At 34.8% G+C, this 17,899-nt stretch overlaps 1 protein-coding gene across 1 annotated transcript in view; it reads left to right on the forward strand.

Moving 5' to 3' along the window:
• The window catches only part of UNC13C (unc-13 homolog C), a 589,248-nt gene that overhangs the window by 381,029 nt on the left and 190,320 nt on the right, over window positions 1–17,899 (forward strand). Inside the window, exon 20 of the mRNA XM_072738579.1 lies at window positions 1,649–1,782. Within this exon, the coding sequence (XP_072594680.1) occupies window positions 1,649–1,782 (134 nt within the window). The remainder of the gene's footprint in view (window positions 1–1,648; window positions 1,783–17,899) is intronic.

The raw sequence follows: 17,899 nt of genomic DNA on the forward strand, positions 1-17,899 counted from the left end.
CCAAATACATCATAGAGGAAGGAATCTATTGAACTTAAGATAATAAGTAAATAATCGCATTATTGTGGCAATAATAAAATCTTGTTCACCAAAGAAAGATAAATTTAAACTGAAAATGTAACTTGAAAGTAGGCAAAGCTGGATACTTGTAAGCCTGTATTGCTGCCTAATTTTCTTCTTGAAGATCTTCTGATGTGCCTTGATATACCTGAGGAATAAAAAGAGGAAACCTACCAAGAAGTTTCAAGTGGTTCTTCAGGACCACATATACAAGGTTCCTAAGAACCTCTGGAGAGTGGTAATCTGAAATAATTTGTGCCAGCCACTATTTTTGGACTAATTTAGCTCTCCAACACTTAATATCTATTGCATTTTGAACATAAAGGTAAACAGCACTTGGAAGCACCCTAGGAAAATACATGTGCCTAAAGGTACGTTATAGTCTGTGTATGAAGGTTTCTAATAGTAAGTGGATTCAATATAAGGCTATGTTTTAACTGTAACGCAGTGACGACTCACTCAGATCAGGTTACATGTCTTAGCATTAGAAGATATGTATGCAACCATTCTGTAGAGGGTGGCTGATCTTTGGAGGAGACATCATTGGAAATGGCAATAATTTGGGCCAAATAAAATCTTTTTTTTTTTTTTTTTTTTTTTTTTTTTTGGGCCAAATAAAATCTAATCCACCTTTTCTACCAGAAAACCCATGAATTTCCTGAGCCACAAATTGAAATTTTCAGATATCCTGGACCTATAAGCTTATATATCATTTGGCAAAAATAATGATGGGAGCCATATTTTTCCTACCTATTTGTATACTTGAATGAAAATTGTTTCTGCCTTTATCTTTTTTGCCTAATTGTTTAAAGTAAATGTAAAGGAAGTGCTCTAAGAAGAATACCCACCAAACAAAAGAATTGTATGTGTTGAGTATGATGTTGATCTGTGAAACATACAAGATCCTTATTGTACTCTGTTCATCTCAATGTAAACTTAGATTATCCTGGACTATACTTTCAGAGGTGAGAGCTGGAGAATTCATGAAACATAATAATCAAGGATTCAAATATGATTTAAATACACACACAAGAAAGATAGGTAACTTTTAGTTAACTAGATGTATTTGTGGTCTAGGCCATTCTTGGAACATTTATATACTGTAGAATTTAGCAATAGACTTTGTAACCAGGCAGTCTTGAGGTCTCCCCACTTACCATAAATGTGACTGTGGACAAAATATTTAGGCAGGATAAATTATAAACACACACACACACTCATTAGGCAGGATAAATTATAAACACACACACACACACACACACACACATCTTGTACACACAGAATTCAACCTCCCTCCAAAGGGATAATTTCTACAATAATTCCTAAGATCATCAACTGCAATTAAGAAAGAGCAACCTCCAATTCAAAATCAAAGGATGTAGAAATGAAAGCCGGGCTTGGCCATTGTGACTTTATATTATGGGATGTCATTCAATGAAGAAAGGAAACCTGAATTTAATAGCTTTGGCTCACATGATGTAAGAATTTTTCCATAACCATTTTTCTTTGATCCTTCCATTTCACAGTGACAAACTAAAGTCATACCATTTAATCTTTTCTTTTGCATGTTGTGTGACCTTGTGAGCAGAGTAAGAAACATGACATTCCTCGAGACGATCAGGGACCAACCACCAAGAATTTGGATTTTTGGCCCCAACTTATTACACTGATGGTCACTATTATTGATGAGGATAAAACTGCCTACACACCTGTCCTGAATCAGTAAGTACACTGTCTTGGAAATGAATGGATTTTATTCCATTAAAGTTATGAAAACATAAAGTATTTGAAGCATGATTTATACTCTCATGGTTTATACTTTCATTGGAAAAGTTTGTTTTCCAAAATTAAGTTATATAAAGCAGCATTTTTCTACTTTCATCAGTAAATATCACTTCAGTGGTGTTATGATTTTTTAGTTTAAGCCCCATTGAGTGAGATTGTTTGGGTATAGAGACAAATATTTCCCCAAATTTATTTTTATTTGATGGAGAGTTTCTTCTTTGGTTCCTTTCATAACTATCTCCTGTCTCAAAAAAAAAAAAAAAAAAAAAAACCACTCTAAAAAACTATCCCATTGCATTTCCCTTAAAACTAAGAAGAATGTTGAAAAGTTAGTATTGAACATATTTCTTTGTGACTTTGTAATAATAAAGATTTGTCAAGAGAAAACCTGCTTTCAAAATAGTTCTATACCATGTATTTATTGCAATATTTAATAGAATGAATCAATTTTCTCAAATAACAATGTAAGCCTGTGCCTCCATGCATATAATTTACAATTTATGAGCAGATAGACAAGCGGATGAATTAAAATTCATAGCTATTCTAGAATAACAGATTATAGAAGAGTCTAAAATTATTAATTTATTAAAATGCCACTTGCTAGGAGACCTTGGGCACATTATCTAATTACCCTGGGTCTCGGTTTCCTCCTAGATTTCTAGATAATATCCAAGACCCAGTCCAACTTTAGTGTTGCATGTTTAGGATTTATTTTATGCCCACATGTTGAGGGCTCTACAGCAAACACAAAATAACATCTGAAATGCCAACCAGGCACTTGCAATGTGATTAATAGAGCATCCTGACATATTGGTAATACCTGAAATGCTCTGGGCAACAGGGATAGCAGATAGACAAACCATGTAGTAAAGTGTGAAGTAGACTCAGACTTACTATAGAAAACTTATTTTATTAATTCTCTATAATGGTCAAGACAGGGTCAAATAGCTTACTTTGAATCCAATTGAAATTTCAATTACAGAAGGAATAAATTTAAGATTCCCAATTTTCATCCTTGCCTTGCTTCTTAACCATTGATTTTCACTTGCCTCCAGTTCCTAATTGTGGAGAAATTGGTCCTCTTTGGTATGCAACCATGATAGTATCATTAGGTTTATATTTATACTTTCTTCTCCCTTTCCCTGTTATACTCACCCAATATGCCTGAAGACCAGTGTCTCCTGATGACCATCTATGGAGACTGTGCTGTTTTATTTTTCTTCTGATAGCTTAGGATCATATCTTCTCTTTTACTTTTTTGGTATTTTTAAAGGTTTTAAGTATGTATGTAGAGAGAGTGAGAGAAAGCACAAGCAGGGGAAGGGGCAGTGGAAAGGGGAGTGAGAATCTCAGGGAGACTCCTCCCTGAGCTTTGAGCCCCACATCAGGCTCAGTCCTATGACCCTGAGATCATGACCTGAGCTGAAATCAAGACTCAGATGCTTAAATGACTGAGCCACCCAGCTGCCCTTCTCTTTTAATATATGCAAATTCTCTGTTCATTCTGGTCAGCTTTATGGAACATATATGTTTTCTCTATTTTTTAAATATTTTATTTATCTATTCATGAGAAACACAGAAAGAGTGGCAGAGACACAGGCAGAGGAGGAAACTGGCTTCCTTTGGGAGCGCGATGCAGGACTTGATCCCAGACCCCAGGGTCATGCCCTGAGCCGAAGGCAGACACTCAACCATTGAACCACCTAGGTGTCCCCCTTCATTTTTTTTTTTAATTTTTATTTATTTATGATAGTCACAGAGAGAGAGAGAGAGAGAGGCAGAGACACAGGCAGAGGGAGAAGCAGGCTCCATGCACCGGGAGCCCGACGTGGGATTTGATCCCGGGTCTCCAGGATCGCGCCCTGGGCCAAAGGCAAGCGCCAAACCACTGCGCCACCCAGGGATCCCAATTTTTTTTTAAAATTTTATTTATTAGAAAGATAGAGAGATAGTGAGCAGAGGTCGGGGAGAGGAAGAAGCAGGCTCCCTGATCAGCAGGAAGGGCTTGATCCCAGGACTCTGGGATCATGACCTGAGCTGAAGGCAGACTCTCAACCAACTGAGCCACCCAGGGGCCCCTCTTTCATTATTTGAACCTTCTTTAAGACAGAAGAGATTCCCTAAAGATAAGGAGATCCATACTTACTTTGTGCCCTTGAGCTGGGTTAGGCCATTTGGTAAATGACTATTGAATGAAAACAAACATCTTAAAAAAGCTAATTAAAAGTTATATGACAAGATTTTATTTTAATCAAAGAGATTCTTTACATTTACCAAATATCATAAATCCAGGTATAACTAGTAAAAGATACATCATAAAATCATGGAATCAATTAAAGTTTACCAGAATTACTTTTAGTCATATTCTTTGAAACATATACAAAGATTTTATTTGACTTTTTGGAAATACATTAAAAGAAATGGAGGAAATACATTTATAGTTATGGCAGAAATAAAATTTAAATTATGAACTAAATTAAGTCTACTAAGTATAAAAAGGAGCAATGAGACAAGAAAAGAATATCTTTGTTTTGTTTTTTATTTTTGTTTTTAATGCCAGAGTTTAGAGCCTTTTTTTTTCTATGAAAACCAAGCCCTAAAAAAATCTTGAATGCCTTCCCTGTATTTGGAATCTATGTTTTATGATTGTATTTGCTCAGATTTTGAGGATGTTTTAAAGACTTATTCAAATTTTATGAGAATTTATAATAATTATAGAAGGAAAAATTAAGAAGAGGGTTTTGTTATACTAATATATATCCAGGCATATATATTGGTTGAATGAATGAAGAAATTAAAGTAAACCTGTATATGTAATTGACATTTGTTCTTTCTATTCCGACTTCATTTTAAATTGGTGCCCTAGTATATTTGAGCAATATTTATTCATATATTAAAAATTTTACAAAGTAGCTTTCTAGATGCTAATAGAAAATTCACTATTTTATTGAGATTGAAAACCATTAATTAAAGTATTTTCAGATCTTTAGGTGTGGTTCTTTCTCCTTAACATTTATTGTAGTATAATTGAATACAATAAAACTGCAAATTTGAATTATACAATTTGATTAGTTTTGACATACGTATCTAGCTGCAAAACCCTCACCACAATCAAGATAATGAAGATATCTATCAACCTAGTAAGTTTCCATGTGCCTTTTGTAACCTACCGCAGGCAACCATTGCTCTGCCTTCTTTTTTTTTTTTATAAGAAATGATTTTTTTAAATTTTTATTTATTTATGATAGTCACAGAGAGAGAGAGAGAGAGAGAGAGAGAGAGAGAGAGGCAGAGACACAGGCAGAGGGAGAAGCAGGCTCCATGCACCGGGAGCCTGATGTGGGATTCGATCCGGGGTCTCCAGGATCGCGCCCTGGGGCAAAGGCAGGCGCCAAACTGCGGCGCCACCCAGGGATCCCTGCCTTCTTGATACTGTGAATTAGTTTAGAAATTTTACCCCTTTGTAAAAGAGTCATATGTACATTTTTTTTGTCAGCCTTCTTTCACTCATTGCAACTATTCTGAGATTCAAACAGGTCGTTGTGCATAGCAATACTTTGTCTCTTTTTATTTCTGCGTAATATTCCACTGTAAGATATACCCCCAAAGTGTTCATCCATTTGTCTTTTAGGATTAGGGTTAGGGTCACAATTTGTTGTTGTTGTTTTTCTAAATTAGGTTTTTTTTGTGAATATTTGTTTATAAGTTTCTGCATAGACATATTCTTTCCTTTGGGTCATGTGGTAGGTACATAATTAGTATTTCTTAAAATTGCCAAACTACTTTCCGAAGTGGTTGTGCATTGCCAAAACTTAGTATGGTTAGAATTTTAATTTTAGCCATTCAAATAGGTATGAATAGTGGCATCTCAGTGTGGTTTTAATTTGCATTTTCCTAAATACTGATATCAACCATCATTTCATGTGCTTAATTACAATCTATGTATCTTTGATGAAGTATCACAGATACTATTTAAAATCTTTCTGCCATTTCCAAGTTGGGATGTTTATCTTTTTATTAGTGAGATATAATGGCTCTTTACATATACTAAATAAGTGTCCATTGTCAGATATAAATGTTGCAATATTTTCTCCTAGGTTGTGACTCTCCATTTTTTACTAGTATCTTTTGAAGAACTTTTAAAAAAAATTTATGGAGTAGTCTAATTCTTTGATTTATAATTTGAGCTTTTTGTATCCTATTTAAGAAATCTTTTTAACAATCATAAGTCAACTTTTAATAACTTTTTTCTTCTAGATGTCCTATATGGAGGTCTATGATTCATTTCAAGTTATTCTTTGTGTGTAGTATGATATAGAGTTTAAGATTTTTTTTTTAATATTTTATTTATTTATTCATGAGAGACACAGAGAGAGGCAGAGACAGGCAGAGGGAGAAAGGCTTCATGCAGGGAGGGACTAGATCCCAGGACTCCAGGATCATGCCCTGAGCCAAAGACAGATGCTTAACTGCTGAGCCACCCAGGCATCCCTAGAGTTTAAGATTCTTTGGTATTTTCTTTTGTGTGCTTATCTTTCCAGCTCCACTTGTTAGAAAAATTATTCTTTCTCCATTGAATTAACTTGGGAACTTTGTCAAAAATAAATTAACTATACTTATTAGAGTCTAGTTCTGTACTCTGTTTCATTGCTTTATTGATCTGTATATCTATCAGTTTAGGGATGATGAACTTTTTCAGCTTTTGTTTATCTGGAAAACTCTATCTCTTTCAATTCTGAAGGACAGTTTTGCCAACTAGATTATTCTTGGTTGGCAGTTACATATTTTTTTTTCCTTTCAGCATTTTGGATGTATCATCTCACTCCCTTCTAGGCCACAGAGTTTCCTCTGAAAATCCACAATAGTCTTATGGGGGTACCCCTGTGTGTAACAAGTTATTTTCTCTTCCGTCTGTTAAGATTCTCTTTTATTTTTTCTCTTTCTTGAAGTTTTCACTTTGTTCATGTGTTGATCTCTTGACCTCAGTGAGCATCTTTACAACCATTATTTTGAATTCTCTGTTGGGTAAATCTCTTACCTCCATTTCATTAAAATCAGTTTCTGGTGATTTAACTTATTTTTTGTGTGCTTGTTTATTACATATTCCCCTGTTTCTTCATTTTCCTTTGCTCTCTGTGTTGGTTTCTACACATTTGATAAAACAGCCACCTCTCTCAGTCTTGACACACTGGTTTCATCAGTCATGCCAGCTTGAGCTCCAGGTTGTCTTTCAAACATTTATGATTGTCCAAGCCACCAGCTTTGTCTTTGTGTCTCCCGTAGTTGAGAGTTTGTTAAGATTTGGCAATATCCCAAAAGAAGGGTGGGGATAGCAGTCAGCACCTAGATACAGCCTAATGAGAAGCCAGTCCCTTAGGCAACCAGAGAAAATATGCAGTTAAGCCTCTTCCAGGGAGAAACTGAAAAATGGACGTTTTTGCCCATTTCCTCTGCACTGAGCCCTGGTGTATAGCCATGGATTTGGGGGAGGGAGGGGGAGTTCCTGCACCTGTTGAAAAGCTGATGCTTTATTTGTTATAGTCTTGTGGGACTCATGAATGCAAACCCCATTGGCTATCAGATGTAGATTATCTGGGGACCCATCCCTGGGTAACAGCCATAAATTGGGACACCAAATATGCAGTAAACTCCTTTCAGGGAAATACTGGCAATTTGTTTTTGTTTTTGAAGCAATCCAGAGGGATAACATGGGAGAAGTGCCCACCAGTTCCACCAAGCTTTGGGAAAGATCTCAGCCAGCTCTTGAATGCATGCTAAATTAACAGCCAGACCCTCAGGCTCATAAAGTATACAGTCAAACCCTTTCCAGAAGACTGAGAGATGGGCATTTTTGCCATTTCTTTTGGGCTGAGCCTTGAAAGGATAGCCATAGGGAGGGAGTGCTCACAAGCCCTTTAACAACTGCTTCTTTATTTGCTATAATCCTCTTGAGGATTCAAGCCCCCAATTGGCTTTCAGAGCTAGGTGTTTTGAAGACTCATCCCTCAGGTGGGAGTCTTAAAAGTTGGAGAACTAGGGTACAGTCCAAACTCTTTGCTCCTTAGAGAGAAGATGGCAGTTGGGGGTTTCCTCTTGATTGTATGGTGTTGTGTCATGAGTGGAGTTTATGACAAGACCATGTCTCAGCCTTTCCTACCCATTTTGATATGGCTCTTTTCTCATTCACCAGATGTGTAGGAGTCACTAAGATACTTTCCAGGTTTCTCTCAGAGGAAATTGCTCCATGTGTAGTTGTACACTCAGTCATCCATGGGTAAAGGGAAGTTCAGGATCTTCCTCTGTTGCCATCTTGGTCCCTCTCAAACATATTTGTTCTCAACTGAGCATCGGAGTTTGTGTTTTTCAGAGAATTTTTACATTTAATCTAAGCAGTCAAATTTGCAATCGTATATTGCTCATGACATTTCCTTATTATCTTTTTAATGTCTACAAAACCAAAAGTCATTTCCCCCTCTCATTCTTAATATTGCTATTTTATATCTTTTCCCTTTTTTACTGGCTAGACAGTTATGAATTTTAATTAGTCTCTGAAAAAAAGATTTTGGTTTTATTAAATTCCTATATTGTTTTTAGTTTCAAAGTAAATTTGTTTCTTTATTATATTCTTTCTTTTGTGAGGGAGATAACTGGTAAGTAGCTACAGCAGTGATCCAGTGAAGAGGTATGAGGGCCCTGTATAAAATGATGGAAAGGTAGGATCAGATTTGAGAAATATTAAGGAAATTAGGTATCTTTTGGACTAATTGCATTGAGTGGACTGTTAAGAAAGAATGCAGAGACTATGAAGATGATGTATTTATGGGGGCACCATTAATTGAGTTAATAAATTCAGATGAAAGTATCTATTTAAGGAAGTACATAGTGAATTATATTTGGGTATGTGGAGATTTGGCTATCTGTCATTTCCATGAATTAAAAGAATTAGGCAGCTGTGTACTTAGATGTGAAAATCCTTTAGATTGGCATCAAGAAAATGTACAATGTGTGTGGGGGGAGATTTACTATATATATTGAAAAGTAAGGAATATTATTTACTTTTAATTATTCATAAAATTTTACTCCCAATTTATTTAAAGTATTGTGACTTTACACGTCATTTTGTTTTTATAATGCTCACCAAAATATAAGCCAAAATATGTTTCCTCTATTCTGTGATCCTATGTGTTTTTATTTTCTTTTCTGTGATTTTTTTAGCTTCCTTAAAAAGCATACATATATTGAAGGTTGAGGTTTTTTTCTATATTAAGAGTATATATCAGGACCTAATGTGTTGAGTAGAAAATGGACCGGTTTTCAAAGATCTATTTGATATGCAAGGATAAAGGATGCTGCTTTTATTTTCCCAAGGCTGTGGGATGAACTAGAACATTATTTTCAAATTATTATTTTTTTTTTAATTTTTATTTATTTATGATAGTCACAGAGAGAGAGAGAGAGAGAGAGACATAGGCAGAGGGAGAAGCAGGCTCCATGCACCGGGAGCCCGATGTGGGATTCGATCCTGGGTCTCCAGGATCGCACCCTGGGCCAAAGGCAGGTGCCAAACCGCTGCACCACCCAGGGATCCCTATTTTCAAATTATTTTAAAAATTGAATATTTGCTGTAATATATTTATCATAAATATTTATTTTTAAGCTACTTTAAGCAAGGACTTGCATCTTGTTCTTTCTGTTTTGGAGCTAATGCTGTTCAAAATATTAAAGCTGTTGATTTATTTGTTTGCACTGTGGCTTCCGTTTGCAGTAACATGGATGAACCTGTGGGTATTAGGTTAAGTGAGAAAAGGCAGACTATGAAAAGCAAATACCATTGATTCCACTCGTAAGTAGAATCTTAAAAAGAAAGAATAAACAAAAAGCAGAATCAGACTTATAAATACAAAGGAAAAAAATTGATTTTGCTAGAGAGGAGGAGGTTAAGGGAAATAGGCAAAATGGCTGAAGAGAGTGAGAATTACAAGCTTCTAGTATCAGAATGAATAAGTCGTGAGAATGAAAGGCACAGCACAGAGAATATAGTCAATATTTTAATAGCATTGTGTGGTGACAGATGGTAGCTACACTTGTGGTGAACGTAGCGTAACATATAGAGATATTGAATCACTGTGTTGTACACCTGAAACTAATGTGTCAACTATATTCAAAAAAATTTTAACAATAAGTTTAAAAGGTCTTCCAAAGACGTTCATCATTCTACAAAGTAGAGAGGCTTATAATGTAGCCTTATATCCATCACTCACTTTGAAAAATTACTAAGATTTTGTCATATTTTCTTCATATATACCTTGAGCTTTTTTTGTTTGCTTAGTTTTCTTCAGCATCAAGATCTCAGATGTTACATCATTTCATCTCTACATACTGCAGTATTCATCTCTACAATTGATAGCTATTTTCTTGCATATCACAATGTCATCATCACAAGTAGAAACATTACCAGTAATGTCAGGGCATTGTGTACTCTGTTCCACAATTAAATACTATTTTTTTAAATGCCTTCTTACATTTGTTTTAATCAGGTCCAAATAAGGCTCACAGACTACATTTGGTAATTATGCAGTGTAACTCTTTTATTCTAGTTCAGTTCTCTTTTCTTTTATCCATGCCAGTTTTTTCTTTTAAGATTTTTTATTTATTTATTAGAGACACAGAAAGAGAGAGGCAGAGACACAGACTGAGGGAGAAGCAGGCTCCATACAGGGAGCCTAATGCGGGACTCGATCCTGGGACTCCAGGATCACGCCTTGGGCTGAAGGCGGCGCTAAACCACTGAGCCACCCAGGCGTCCCGTCACTGACTTCTTTTTTTTTTTTTTTTTCCCGTCACTGACTTCTTATACAAGCCATGTTCATTGTCCTTTAGAATGTTGCACTTTCTGAATTTTTTTGCCTCTTTGTTATATTTTTTTTTTTTTTTTTTTTTTTTTTATGATAGTCACAGAGAGAGAGAGAGGCAGAGACACAGGCAGAGGGAGAAGCAGGCTCCATGCACCGGGAGCCCGACGTGGGATTCGATCCTGGGTCTCCAGGATCGCGCCCCGGGCCAAAGGCAGGCGCCAAACCGCTGCGCCACCCAGGGATCCCCCTCTTTGTTATATTTAACTTGTTCCTCAATTTATGATATTCCCCATATTTGAACATGAGCTCCAAAAGCTCTTTCAGGTTCCTTTTATTTATCTTTTTCAAGATATCAAATAGGTGGTTCTGTGTACTTCATGCTCCATCAAGTCAAGGATCACATTAAGTCTGGTTGTTGCCTCTGTGGTGATGTGATGCTAAGATTAGTCAGTGCTGGCAACCTCATCCCTCCACTCCAAAGTTCTGTATTCATTTATCCTCTAATATTTTATGTATTTATAATAATTTCAAAATCAGTTATTCCATTAAGGACTACAAAATTGTGGTTTTGCTCCTTCAATATTTATTAGTTAGATTTTTTCTGTAAAGAAGAACTTTATCAACTAGGGCTACTTACTCGATTATCCTGAAATAGAATAAGGACAGAAAACATAGGTTATTTTTTAATTTTTTTCTTTTAGCTTGAAGATTTTTATTCCATTTTTTATTTCCTGTTCTATTTACTTTTATCACTTTTCATTAACATTCTCATTTACATTTAACAAATACATATTAAATACTCAATATATGTCAGGCACTAGGCAGAGTTGGAGCCCTGAAGATTTAATTGGAAAAGAGATATGTGCAAAATTAAACACTGGTCTTCAATTGGTTAATCATTGTGCCTGCCACATCACAAGTCATTCTGGAATTAAATTCTTCACTGCATAGCCCCTTGTTGAGATAACCTAATGAGAAAAACTTGGTTTGTTTTCTGGACCTAGGCTAAGAAATTCAGAGAATGAGACAGTTGACAAGGAGAATAGACATTGAAAGGTTACAGTTTGGGGAATAAGTGTAGTAAGTAATCTAAAATTAAGAATAAATCTAAATGACATATAAACAGATGACAGGAGATAAACAACATGGAAGGGGAATAAGGCAGTTGTCAGTGAAAGAGGAAGAAGGATACTTGGAAAGAAAAGCAGCAATTGTAAGAGTAACAGAGTCATGGTATTGGTGGAGTTCTTGAGTGAGGATCTCATCTTGGTCATGTACTGCACTCCTCTGACTGCCTTCAACTCTGAAGGAGATTCTTGTCCATGGTTCTATGAAGACTGACTCTACTTATTGTTCTATCTGTTAAACTGAGTTCACCTTTCCTTGGGTTTCAATAAATATGGCAATGTAGTTTATCTTATTTCTCTTTTATGCAAATTATGATTACAAAAATTACCTGTTAATTATTTCCAGTTAACTTGAGTCTCTGATTCTTATAACCAAAGTAGCATAACATGGAATGACACATGTATTCCACTGTAGGCATAGTTAGGTTGCTGCTGAAGTGTAAAGCAATGCTTCAATTTGAATTGTCAGAAAATGATCGAACAATTTATTTCCTATAAGGAATCAGCTCTGCAAAGCTGGGGTTTACAGTGTGGAGAATAGATATAAGAAAATCCAAAAATCTGAGCTAAAAGTATCTGACTAAAGGTACAAAAGAAAAGAAGCTATTTTGAAAGTTTTTATTCATGCTAATTACAGTCAGTTTGAATTTTAAAACAGATCAGGTGTTGCTCTGCAAATTCCCCAAACCATATATTATCTGAGAAGATTAAGAATAGTTTTCTAAAAGTAAAATGGTTTTCTAAGTAAAAATGCTTACTACGAGTTGTACTAATTCAATCACTTGTGAAGATTTCAATTTTCTATCTCTCTGCATACACATCATAAAGAAAAGGTTCATCTTGGATTTTCAAGGTTTATTATGCTTACCAGATAATTTAGTTTCTATATGTTCTAAATATTACCATTATCATGTAGGGAACTACAGGGAATTAGATGGAGCCAGGTGCTATAATAAGCATTTTTACAGTTTAACGATTGAGTTAATCCTAAACTAATTTCCAATGACATCAGTACTATTATCATCCCCAAATTGTGGATGATAGAAACTAAAGCCCCACAGACGCTAAGTAACTTTCTAGATCACACAACTAGTAAGTGGCAGAACCAGAATCTCAATGACTCTTTGAATTAACAACAGGATTAATTGTAAAGTAAAAATCCCATGAGGAAAATGATGGGTATTAATGCCTCAGTTCAACCCAAACATTTCTGATGTTTTCATGATTAATCTAGATCTGGGCACAATAAACCTGTATCAATAATGACTCACAAAAAGTTTGAAGTGCAACATATGCCACATGGCACCAATTGCAGTTGTACATAAACCAATAAAAAAGTATACGCAATGTGTTATTTATCAGAGGAAAAATGTTAATAAATAGTGTGTACTTACTAGCACCCTAAGGAGAAACTATGAAATTTCCCCCCCTCAATTCACTGCTTAAAAGAATTTTGCTTCCCGAACAATTGAGATAGATAAAAATGATCAATTTTTCACTGTGGATTAGGTGCCAGAAATGTTAGAACTGAGGTCCACATTTAATACCTATAGAACCTAACAGCATACATTTCTATGTCTAATCTCATTTTATTTTTATAGCTTCATTTTTCCTTTCTCTACTTTCAAGGCAAATCACACTTTACTAATCTTGTAAACTGTCTTAATATTTTTGAATGAGATAAATACATGATAAGTAAACAAAAAAGGACTGTGTTTTAAGTATTCAGAGAAAAAGATGGCTTGAGTGGTTTAGTGGTCTAATATTTTTTGAGACAGAGGAGCCATGAGAAATTAGAAAAGTTTTGCTGTCTTTCAGTCTGATTTACACATTTCAAAATTTGGGAGGTGAAACTTAAAACATAGGGCCATTATCAGGATTTGAGGAGATATTGTATATAAAGTGGTTAGCCTGGAGCCTGGCATTGCGTAGATGCTCCATAGATGTGAATCTCTGTTCTACTGCCTCAAGCTTCCTGCCCTACAATGCAAATATGTGGAGTTGCTCTTCTCCAGGTCTCTAACCTGGAGGTACCAGGGGAGCTTGAGGAACAATTATCTGGATTCAGTAAATTCCATTTATTAGTCCCCACCACCCCACACATATACACACACACATAGCCCAAGGTTGTAGGTCATTTCTGTCCATTTTCACCACCTCTCTGCTGAGAGGTGGCATTTTCATTGCTTTACAAAATGTTAATAGTTAACCTAGATCTAACTTTACTTTTCATATTTAAATGAAATACCTATTTAAAGATCTTAGTTCATTAAAATAATGCCTTAGGTTGAAAATTAAATAAAGAGGAAAAAAAGATAAAAGGGTAATTGGGTTTTAACAGTGTTGGTGATCTATTTGGTTTTGGTGCAGGAGAATTTAAGTACAAAAGGAAAAACTTTCCTTTCCTTCCTGTCACCCAAGGAAATGTTCAATTAGATGAGTTTGCTCTCTGAATACTTAAGCTTTGATCCTTAACTGCAATATTCTGATATGTTTTAGATTCCCTTTAATACAGCTTTAACTTGTAAGGCTAGTTGATAATTTACTGGTAAAGTCCTGCTCAATTAAGTTCATTCTTCTTGGCTGTTCCTTCTCTTCATAATGATGGCAGTTAATTGTACTAATGTATGCCAAGTATTCTTAAATGGAGAACATATTAACAAAAGCTGATTTTTTTTAATGTGAAAAGAGCACAGCAAAGTAAATGTCTCATGAATTCTGACAGTGATAATGAAGTTTCAGTTGCATGTATGACATGCAGTAACAGAACCATTGCTTACTCATTTGTAACAAAGAATACTTTTCTTCAAAGACAACCTTTGCATATCAAAATAAGAATTCGCATTTAATGGAGTCTAATCTTGTCTGTTGTGACTAATGAATCGGTATTATTAAATTTGGCAGTAGTAGATTGTTTTTCTTATTTCACTAAGAGATTTGCAGATAATAAATTGGGTTATTAAATTACATCTCATGGGATTCAAGATTTAAAACATTTATGTTTTTTATTAATTGCTACAAATTAAAAACAGGAGACATTCTAATAATGTTGGAATAGATCAGCTGTTTCATTAGCCTCCTTTTAGAAATGATAGACTAAGTTATAACTGCTTTGAAAATGAAGATGTGGAGCTATATATTAGAGAATTTAATTTGTGTACAGCAAAACCTCACAAATTCAGATCAGTATGAGGAGAGCCAATTATATTTTTAAAATATGAATAATGAAATATGAAAGGGTAATATGTCATATGTGTGTTTGTTTTAACTTTTAAGTACATATAATACTTGGGAAGTTAGGGAATGGTTGTGGAAGTCAAAACCTCTTCCAAACTACTTGTTTCAGAGTTTGGAATTTGTGATTAGCATATAAATCATTAGAGTCTACTGGTGATTTCTGAAGTTTGTGAAACCAGTTTACTCCTGTGAGTACTAAGAATTTCCCTCTGTAATCAAGTTTATTGCTGTTAATCTTATTAGCAACTTGTTTTTTTTCTGGAGACTAAAAACTAGCAAATTCAAATGTAAACTTCCATTTGGTTTCTATGATAATTTTGTTCACATTAGAAATCAACGGAACTTAAATAGTGTTTTCATCTGTTTCATTTATAGTTAAAATTTTATTATCAGCAAACCTTTATTGAGTGCTCACCATGTGCCAGTGGCCATACAGAGTATTTTTTTAAAAAAGATTTGTTTATTTATGATAGAGAGAGAGAGAGAGAGGCGCAGAGACACAGGAGGAGGGAGAAGCAGGCTCCATGCTGGGAGCCTGACGCGGGACTCGATCCCAGAACTCGATCCCGGGACTCCAGGATCGTGCTCTGGGCCAAAGGCAGGTGCCAAACCCCTGAGCCACCCAGGGATTCCCCCATACAGAGTATTTACATGTAAAACATCACTTCATCTTCACAATGACCCTGGAAAAACCCAAAATTGCACATTTATTATCCTCCCCATTTGACAGATGAAGACATTGAGTTTTAAGAGGTTACTCATCTACTGGGTGAATTAGTTAAGTAGTAAAAGAGAAATCAAATATCTATGTTTTGGATTGCATTGAAGTTAAACCACTACCTTATATTGCTGTGGATCGTGCAGACAAATTAGCAAAGCTAGTGTTAAACATGAAAGAGAAGCCTCAAACAAATACACAGATTCCTTGTACTTATTAGCTAGTCCAAAGAAAAGGCAGAAATATTCAACTGTGTGAAGTGTTTTGGAAGAAAACAACTCTACCTGTTACATCACGATTTGGTACTGGGGATACAGCACAGATAAAGCACATAAAATTCGCCAATGTGAGATTAGATTTTTGCAAATTGATAAGGGAAACTTGGACACAATGCAAAAAAAAAAAACACTTTTTGGGAGAATATGATTATTTTGTGCCCTCTTAAAAACTGGAAACAAAATCTAACCAGCAGTTATGTGGAGCTTGATAAAATCTATTAGGACATATACTAGATGCCTCTCTTCTCACTCCAATTACAGATTTGTTTCATTCATCTTCTGTATTTTACTTATGGTTGTGAAGTTTTTTCTCCTCTTTTTTCCCTGGGTAGGTAGTAGGAGTAAAGAAATTGTTGTGGAAACTTAGCTTTGCAGATACTGTCACCAGGTTATATTTTGGCTTCTGGAATTGTCTAAATCACATGGAGAGGAAATAAATGTATACATTTAGAAGACTGTATAAGCATAATTAATATCATTTGATAATGAAGAGATTCTAAGTGCAGATGATTGTTTTCTAATGCTAAATACAATTAAAGAAAAATAGAATTTTTATTAGTTTTGAACTATAGAGCAAATGTCAGTGAAATTATACTGTTAAATCTTATGTCAACAGTAAAATTATGGAATTTACATGGTAGAAAAGTGCCAACACAATCACTAACTCCTAATATTAAGTGAGCTATGATTCAGCTTATAGTTGTGATACCCTTTTCTTTGCCCTTATCCTTCACAGCTAATTAATCACTGCTAATTCTGCCTTGAGTATAACAGAGGACTTCAGAGACAGGTGATACTGGAGGTATGCTTTGAAGGGAGGGGCAGTTATGATCAAATGGAAATAAAGGAGGGAAGAGATAGAATGGGAAAATGATGAGAAGATATAGGCAATCAGATATGTTGAGAAATTATAAGTAAACTCAGTAGGTAGAACATGAAAAATGTTGGAAGGTAGATATAGAAGTTAAAGTCCTGTGAGATCATTACTGGTCAGAAAAGTAACATTAATGAATTGATACCTTCCTATGCTAATGCATGTATAACAAGCAGTTGATGGTTTTAAAGCAGTGGTTTGAAATATTATGACCTAAAAAATAAAAGAAATAAAAAAATGTAAAATTAAATAAAAATAATTTAAAAATTAAATAAATAAAAATTAAAAATAAATTTTGTTGAAATAGTATGGCCTATGTTTTTAAGAGGTAACTTACATAATAATACAAAGCTGTGGTGGAAGAGGGAGAAAAGGAAGCAAATAGATAAACTAAGCAATTCTTGAGGCAAGTGAGGATTAAAACTTGAATATGGAATGTGTTAGTAGAGGGGAGAGGAACAGATTTCACAGGCTTGTCAGAGGAAGAATCACAGAATTGTGGGAAGGAGAAGATGCTGTAGATTGTGGCAGAGGTTGATGAATTCAGTTTATTGTCTAGATTCAGGGCTAAATAAGCGATGTTTTTTTTTTATTTAACTAGATTATATATATATATATAGAAGAGCCAGAGAAATATTTTGAAATGCACCAAAAATACCATAGAGAAGTAACAAAGTAAAATAAAAAATGTAGACTTCAGAAGAACCTGTAAAATATGGTTTGAGTTCTTTTTTTCTAGCATAGGATATTCACTATCTCCGTAGATAATGGTAAACACAACCAAACCGAAACCAGTGTATAAAATATGAAGCTAATAATTCAAACTGTAAATAATTTAAGGCAAAATTAATAGGTGAATACAAAAAAACACAAAATTATCTATGAGGACATTTTCAGTTCCAAGGAATTTTTGTTACTGTCATTAAAAAAAGAATGAAAAATATGGTTGAGAAGCATACATTCTA

The sequence above is a fragment of the Vulpes vulpes genome, chromosome 15 (genome assembly GCF_048418805.1).
Source record: "Vulpes vulpes isolate BD-2025 chromosome 15, VulVul3, whole genome shotgun sequence".
NCBI classification, from domain to species: domain Eukaryota; kingdom Metazoa; phylum Chordata; class Mammalia; order Carnivora; family Canidae; genus Vulpes; species Vulpes vulpes.